The sequence below is a fragment of the Malania oleifera genome, chromosome 4 (genome assembly GCF_029873635.1).
Source record: "Malania oleifera isolate guangnan ecotype guangnan chromosome 4, ASM2987363v1, whole genome shotgun sequence".
Taxonomy (NCBI): Eukaryota; Viridiplantae; Streptophyta; class Magnoliopsida; order Santalales; family Ximeniaceae; genus Malania; species Malania oleifera.
Window position 1 is genome coordinate 37,330,958 of NC_080420.1, and position 8,257 is coordinate 37,339,214.

Here is an 8,257-nt window from a genome sequence, read left to right on the forward strand (position 1 = left end):
ATTGGTCAATTTTTTCCTCCAACTTGTGAGACCGCTATTTATAGATGCCCACACCATTTGTATCTTCTACCCTCTTCACTGGATCTAAGACTTTCCACAGCAACTTCTTGTGGGGCAGTTGCCTTCCCGTTAGACACTACTTCAATCTGGTTAGCCTCCAGACCTTGCTCCCCATGATCCCTTTTTTTTTTTTAAATGCAAGATTATAGAGAACATGTCTTCTACCCTTTTCTGAAAGGCTAGAAAGTCACTTAGTGGCTCACTTGGGTTATCTATTGGAGTGGAATGAATTGGCTAGGGTGATTGATTTCCCTCGGCGAGTTCTGACTTGGAGTTATGCGATGTGGTCATGGTCAAGGATAGTAAACTTCCCAAGGGTTCCCACAAACGACGTCAACTGTTGCTGTCAGAGATCGAATAACTTTTATTAAACCATCCTTCGACCGTGACCACCTGAAAGGAATCAAACAAGAATGACTTAGAGGACTCGGAGTATACTCCGGGAGATTACTCTGACGCCTAAGTTAGGGAATGGGAGGCTCAAGTTACAACAGTAAGTGAAGAATGAGTGAAAATGATATGCTTACCTCCTACTAAGATCCCCTTTTTATAGTGGTGATAGTAGGCTCCTTCAACTTGGGATTTATAAACGTGTCATTATGTCTTGGGGGGTTACAGGTAACTCAATGGTGGTTATGCAAGACATCAATACCAACTCTTTTAACTACATAAGAGGTATGGATAACCTAAGGGCTAATAGCAACTCTTGTAACCGCATCAGGGGTTATGGATAACCTAAAGGTAGTTATGCAAGACACCAAATGCAGTTAAATGCTAGCCTTACAAATGTCCGCCTCTCTAAGCACACCTATCAACTTTGAGCATACCAATTTTGGGTATATCACTTTTCATTCAAAATAGACCCAGAAAATGTGGTATGTGTGATTTATTTTAAAAGATAATATAAGAAACTTCTCTTCTCTATTATTTATAAAACTTAATATAATTAACATTAAGTACAATGTAAAACCAGTGTCACGTGAGTAAGTGAATTAAGATGAGTTATAGCGTGTTTGGTAAATATATTGAAATGTGGATATGTTTCAAAGGCTACTCTCCTACTGAAATGAAGAAGGATAGTAGGATTACATGGGGAGAGAGAGAGAGAGAGAGAGAACGGATGAAGAGGAAGAAAAGGAAGAAAGGGAGAGACTGTACGTGAGGTAGGGGAAAAATATTGCTGAATTCAAGACTGCAATTTTGAAATTTTAAATTGCTCTTACCAGCTTCAACGATTTTGAAAATTTTATGAACTCCTTCGAGTTCTATGCCACCCTTTTTGACTCATTCTCAAATCTTAGATTTTTTTTTTTTTTTTTAATTAATACATTAAAATTTCAAGGGACCTCCAGCACAAAAGCAGGCAACCCAATTTAACATAACCTGAATTTTGAGTGCGCCTACCCAATTAAAAGGAAATCTTCTTGCTTAGGATCATTCAGAATGTGAAACATCATATCCCTGTCTTAAGAAGCACAAGCATAAATGGAAAGAAAACGCAAGAACGACGACCATTAATCAAAAAGAGAAACGGATTTCACAATGGCTACTACACTCGAGGGCTCAACACCCAAGTTCAAACAATGCCAATAAAAAGAAAAAGAAAAAAGAAAAAAGAAAAAAGAAAAAAGAAAGCCTTATGGCTTTTTCACAATCTCAAACATTGCCATTTTTATTCTTCTCGTGGCAGAAAGCCTCCACTTGGACCCATCCAGCACTCCACCTTCTACTCTTCAAGAGCCAAGGGAACAGTCTCAGCCTGAAAGAGATATAGCCAAGAATCATGGTCATTAATTTATCAGGATGAAAAAAAAATAAGGCAGAGACCATGAGGGGGAACAAGTCATTTTCCCATACCAAAGAATGGATGTTCTTTCATGAAAGAACACCAAGACAAGGCAAATGAGCTTACCAACTTCCGGTATTTGAGTGCATAAAACATCTCAAGATAGCGGCGAGTCTCACGGCGATCAAGGTTAGACACATGCTTCCAGAAACCATAAACCCCAGCAAGTGTCATTAACCTCTCGGAGTAAATCTGCCATGTGTATCTGTGAAATTAAGCAAGAGGAGAAAATCTCAGTTAGTGAAAAGAGTTTCTCTAACATAGTGACACAGAACAAGTAGACCTCATGCTTACTTCTCATGGATTCGCTGCAGGCCTCCCATTGATATCTTGTCCCAATGAGTTGAGTCTTCCTTGCACTTCTCAAAGAAGCTCACCAGGAGCTCAGCTGCCTGATCGCCGTGGTATGGATCAATGTGGAAGCCAGATTTGCCATGCACAATTATCTCTGCTGGGCCACCATGGCAAGTTGCAAATGTTGGCAGCCCACAGGTCATGGACTCGACCACTGTCAACCCAAAGGCCTCGTAGAATGCAGGTTGCACAAAAACACCCTTTGTGTCAGCAATGTAACGGTATAGTTCACCATTTCTCACCCGGTTCATTTGGGAAGAAATCCATCTGAACTGGCCATTCAATTTGTAAGTCTCTATGAGACCATGCATTTTTTTCATCTCTTCTTTCTCTTCCAAATCCTTGGATTCCTTCCTCCTGTCCCCAGCCACCACAACAAGGTTAGCCAACTCTCTCAACCGGGTGTTCTTGCCATACCACTCAACAAGTCCTGTCATGTTCTTCACACGGTCCAGCCTTGCCATTGAGAATATGATGGGCTTGTTTTGGTCTTTCAACACACATCTGTTTAACAACATTGGATCAATGACTATTAGTTCAAGTTTTTAAAGACATGGAAAACTAAGGTAGCAGCAACGGAAATAAACGGCAACTCACAAGTGTTCTTCATTCTCTACGGTGCTGAATAGGAGTTCCTCAATTTCTGGGTGCAGAGCTGTGAGCCTCTTTTTCTCCTCTGTATATGGGAAGTAGATGGCCATGTCTGCCCCAGGGGAGACAATGTTGAACTTGGGGTCAAAAACATCGATCCCATGGACAACTCTGTATAGTCCTGGGAGGGTGAAAGCAGTGTGACTCTCATACTGGCCAACAGTATCCTTGCTGGATAGAAGCAATAACAATATTAATCTCAAAAGAGGTGTAAATAGGGTCCAAGTAATCTATTTATGAAGTAACAGGAACAATACCTTCCAGCAATCTCTTGGAAAGTGCTGGTGATAATAAAATCAGTATGGTTCATAGCAATAAGGTCAGCTGTGAACTGGCAAGAGAAGTGGTACTTCTCCTCAAAATTTTTCCAATAAATGTCAGAGTCAGGATATTTTGTTTTCTCAAGGGCATGGGCTATGGTACACTGCAAAAGATAGAAGAAGATAAGGTATAACCCTGAGATATTATGCAGCTCAAATCATAAGAGAAACAAATGGGTTGTGTCACAGGACAAACCTGTGTAACTCCTAATTTATGTGCTAACAAAGAGGCAACGATGTTTCCATCACTATAGTTGCCTATGATAAGATCTGGCTTAGCTTGTAACTCTCCAGCAATTTCATTTGCAACATCCTAACAAGAAACTTATCAGTATCTCAAATGGTAGGCATTTATAAGCTATAAAAGTTCAAAAATATTTATGAACCAAGGTCAGTAGAGAACGTTAGTCATCATTGTGTTATACCTCGGTGTAAGTTCCCAAGTATGGCCACACTTCAAATCTTGATATCCATCTACGGACTATTCCCTTCTCATCCCTAAAGGGAATTCGGATTATATGTGAGTGTTCTGTCCCGTAAACTTTCTCAAGACGTTGATTACATGTTGTTCCTGTGGCATCAGGGAGCAGCCGGGTAACCTGTACATAAAATTGAGGTCAAGCATCCAATGTGAAAACAATATCACAAAACAAATGATCATTAAACAAGCTTACAACTTCCACAAAACTTACAATGAGGATGCGAGGGATGATATCAAGTCCTTGCTGCTTTATACGAAGAAGCATCTCGTTCTCCAAGGCACGGACTTGATCCAAAATATAAACAACCTGCAAAGCATAAAGAGTAGATCAGAGAAGTTGTTATATGTTTATAGTTGCCATCATATAAATGCTGAAGATTTAACATTGTTCTCAGGGGATTGTAGCATACCTGGCCTCCGGTATCAGGATAGCCCAGAACATTAGCTTGGGCAAAGTATCCATGAGGAGAAAGAATAACAACATTGAAAACCATGGGAATTCTCCCAAGGAATTTCTCGAGAGTGCATGGATCTGGAGCCTCTAGAAGGTCCAAAAGAAGATTAATCATTTCCAGAACACGCTCAGCGGTATCACCCCACCCTCTTTCCAAACCAATCTCCTGGAACTTGTGCTCAAAATCAGAATAAGGCGTATCTGGTTTCAAGGAGGTCAGATATTCCTCTGCCTTCCTCAAAACAAATTGGAGAGAATCCAGGTTCTGTATTCTATCATTCAGCATCATTGTCTGCAGAGGAACAAAACATCCTAACATAAGAAAAAATATACTGCATTAAACTCATCCAAATTCTGTATGATTTTACTGCATTAAACTCATCCAAATTCTGTATGATTTTATAGCACGGAACATAGAAGCTGGTATCAAATTCTGTCAAGCAGATCCAGCATTGAATTCTGAGAATAAAGCTATTCATATCAGACTATCAGAGACTTGTGAGTGAAGGAGTTCCAATCAAGAATAAAAAACCAAGTATAACTCAAATTTCTATCAAAATAGATGATGATAAATCTAAATGTTGTGTTTTAGTTCTTCTTTATACTTCCAAAAGGCTCACCTTGCCCTTGTAGTGATGGGTTTGAAGAAATTCAAGCAATGGGTACATGCTATCCTTGTCATGGAACATTTTTGCAGACAGATGCCTGTTGAGGAACTCGACACCGTTCCCAATGGACTTTGAGAGAGTCGGGCGAGGAAAAGATGCGGTAAAAGGTTCAAAGTCCAACTCAAGCACAAAGTTGCCATTGCAACTGCAACAAAGCAGCCAACATGAATGAAATGAAATTTTATTTGTAGAGGCAGAAAAGAATGCCACCATTTAAAAAAGAGTTCAGCAGTAAATGTACCTTCCATCCACAAGTTCTTCTTTGAAGTGCAAAAACTCAGCCACAGTCAACTCCTCAACTGTATGGGTTTTAATATTCACTCTTACATATTCCCAGACACCGGGCCTCGGACGAACTGCAAGAGCAATCCATGGAGGTAGAACTATTGCTTCCTGCATTATGTTTCAAAGCCCAAAAAGAAACAAACATGACTTAAACCACTCAATAGAACCGAAAGAGTGAAATGTGTTGATCTGTTTTACACTTTTACCTGTGTGGATCTCAAAATATCACCAAATGCCCCATCAGACAGTTTTTCTCTCTCCTCCTTTGGGATTGCTTCGATCTCAGCTATAAGATGATGGGGTTGTAAAATTCCTTTCCCACGGCTTTCAAACCTACAGAACCCAAAACCCCATATATGAAAACATACTCGCAAACCAAGACTTGCTCTGTTCTGCTTTAATTTTTAGAAGTTCATATGAGAGAAGGAAAGATCTCTTTTTTCATCAGCACAACATTTAATCAGCTGCATTATGAAAAACGTTAAAACTGAAGAAAAGCTAACACAAGAACTCATGTACCTGGCAAGGAGTGACTGGATTTCGATCCGGTTAGCAACGAGGGTGTCATCCAACCGCTCCCTCAGGCTGTGAACACGGGTCAGAACATGGTCCGCCATTGAAAAAATCTTAACTGAGTTTCACACAACCTTCACATTAAGAAATATCAAAGTTAGGAAGACGGTCTGAATTATCCACAAACGCAATCTAAAAGAGGAATTTAAAATTAGCATAAAGTCAAAATTCAACCTAAACAGCGTCATCCAGAAGGCAAAAAATTCCAACACCTACCCCCCCACGCAACCACTTTCCATTCCCAATTAAAGCATATGGTTGAACTAATGCTACCACACTAAATAGTGCATGGAATGCAATTTAGATCTAGCAGTCTAAAATCTCAGACTATTCATAGATGTCCAAAACTGGAAATGTGAACAAGAAGAAGTCCAGATCCATTGGTGAGAGTGGATTATTGTGAGAAAACAAGAAATTCATGCCATATAGATTAGAAAAAAAAAACATAGATTTTTAGTAGGATGCTGAGGAAAAATGGTCAAAAGTGATATTAACCGGGAATGGAAGAGCCAGATCCTTAAATACCAGTTACTTAAAAGCCCCATTCATGGATAAAACAGATTTTCATTTTTCTTTTTACCAAGAGAGAAAATATTGATATGAACCCCATCATGAAACACCCATCTGTAAAATCAAAGGAAAAACAACTGAGAAAACAGATTTTGGATATTCTAAACAAGAACTTCAAGACTCTGAAGAAGAAGAAGAAGAATAAGAGAAAAAGAGGAAGAAAACCAACAGAATAAACCTCCATACTTACGGAGAAACAGAACGGGGGAGGAGAGAAAAACAGAGGGCTATGGTCTAGGGCAAGCCGGGGAGGGAATTTATAGAGGACTGGCGTGAACAAGAAAAGTAAGCAGACCTACTTGCATGGTAACTCTCTTTCTCAAAAAGAGAGAGAAAAAAAAAATTTATCTCAATTCCAAAAGGAGGGATCACTAAGGAAATGCATGGGGAGCCAGTAATTTCCAAAGTCGAATGAGATTTCTCGTAGAACACTGAGATATTTAAAACTTGGGAGTGGATTCTGTGATCATTCCATATTTACAGAGCAGTAAAAAATATCTAAAGGAAACCCACATAACAAGATGATCTGGGCCGTGGGTGTGGGGGAAATTGTGAAAGGAAAGTGAGAATTCTGGTGGGTGATTTCAAGGGGGCAGAGGTGGGGTCTTCTACTGGTACTAGTAGACATGCATGATGATACGAAAAGACCTTTGGGTGGGGCTCTGCTTGCTCCCTCTCATCTTCTTCCTTTGTTTTTTTTTTTTTTTTTTATCTCTCTCTCTTTTTGGAGAGATGGATTCAAAACCAATTGGAGAAATCGTCAGGCTAAAACTGCTGAATCTAATGCATTGATGAATTTGAATAGAAATTCTTGGAGAGGAAACAGAGAACAGGAAACAGAGAAGAAATTAACACGAACAAACCTGGAACAGAGAGTGCAAGAAACAGAGCAGAAATAATGAACTGCAAATGGGATGGGAGAAGAGTGGAGCTTGGGTGTCCTTATATACAAATGGAAACCCCGCTTCCTCAGCCATGATAATGAGTCTTTTTTTAGTTGGAGAAGAGGCCCTCTGTTTCTGTGATAAACTCCCACACCTTCCTCTTGTTTCAGTGTTCCTTTCACAAAACCGCTTTATTATTACAGCTTATTCTTTTTTTCTTTTCTTTTCTTTTCTTTTCTCTTTGCTTGCCCTTTTCTTTAATTTTTAAATGCTCAAATTTCTTTAATATCTAATCGTAATATTTTTCAAATGATAAACAGATCCATAATTCTTACTATTTTAATTGAATAATAATATGAAGGGCTTTTCTTAAATGACTAAAATATCTTATCGATATAATATAAAAAATCCAATATATAAAAATAGGCACCTAATTATTTTTGTTTTTACTTAAGAACAAAAATGAATTATTATTTTTAAAATTCTTTGATTACGTTCATGGTGAGGGGTGGGGACATCAAATCATTAATCATTTTTGTTTTGTGTTCTTTTTTATATGTTTTTACATTTAAAATTTATTTAATATTTTTCAAGGTGCCCTTGTCCGCTTAGCACCAGCCACGTCATCATTTAGGAGGGGTTGTTTGGTCATTTCAACCACCAACCCACCTGTTTTTGTAAATAAAATCTTAAATTGTCTTCGTAATTTTGAAATTCCTTCATCGGCTTTCACATCTGACGTAGCATTTTACTTAATTAGCGGGAGGATTCCCTATTAGGCTATTACCATAAAGCTTTTGAAAAATAATTGAAATATTAAAAATTCCTCACCATAGTCTCTCCGCTAAATAAGAGATGCATGTGGTATTCACTTTTATATCTATTCAGAAATATATTGTTGAATCGATATAGATGGGGAGTTGCTTTATGAATCATGGTTGACCATTCACTCCTCATTACAATTAGAATATTCCTTTTTGTTTTTTGGTATTGTCTACATTTATGTTGTGAATTGTGGCTCACATTATAAGGAAAATTATGAAAAAAAATCAGAGTGCAACAGTGTAATAGAGGTAGTATTTCTATTATGTCTGAAACTGTCGATGGTTTG

The 8,257-nt window shown here is 38.5% G+C and overlaps 1 protein-coding gene across 8 annotated transcripts; it reads right to left on the reverse strand.

The window, feature by feature from the left end:
- Window positions 1-1,574: 1,574 nt before the first annotated feature.
- LOC131154240 (sucrose synthase-like) lies at window positions 1,575-7,314 on the reverse strand. 8 transcript variants are annotated; one of them, XM_058106888.1, is made up of 14 exons: window positions 7,126-7,314; window positions 5,639-5,766; window positions 5,326-5,452; window positions 5,076-5,227; window positions 4,787-4,979; window positions 4,123-4,458; window positions 3,924-4,019; window positions 3,657-3,830; window positions 3,428-3,544; window positions 3,169-3,335; window positions 2,858-3,082; window positions 2,201-2,764; window positions 1,973-2,111; window positions 1,575-1,819 (listed from the first exon to the last, which is right to left on the reverse strand). In XM_058106888.1, the coding sequence occupies exons 2-14, from the start codon at window positions 5,734-5,736 to the stop codon at window positions 1,787-1,789; spliced, it is 2,421 nt and encodes an 806-aa protein (XP_057962871.1). In that variant the 5' UTR covers window positions 5,737-5,766; window positions 7,126-7,314; the 3' UTR covers window positions 1,575-1,786. The 8 variants fall into 8 exon arrangements, with proteins under 8 accessions (XP_057962871.1, XP_057962870.1, XP_057962869.1 ...); XM_058106887.1 differs by lacking the exon at window positions 7,126-7,314 and adding an exon at window positions 6,453-6,807; XM_058106886.1 differs by lacking the exon at window positions 7,126-7,314 and adding an exon at window positions 5,867-6,670.
- Window positions 7,315-8,257: the final 943 nt, after the last annotated feature.

Coding starts and splice junctions, on each gene's coding strand:
- LOC131154240 (XM_058106884.1), bottom strand. CDS start 5,736: ATGGCGGACCATGTTCTGACCCGTGTTCACAGCCTGAGGGAGCGGTTG. Junction 5,228..5,325: donor ATATTTTGAGATCCACACAG/GTAAAAGTGTAA, acceptor AACATAATGCAG/GAAGCAATAGTTCTACCTCC. Junction 3,336..3,427: donor ATAAATTAGGAGTTACACAG/GTTTGTCCTGTG, acceptor TATCTTTTGCAG/TGTACCATAGCCCATGCCCT.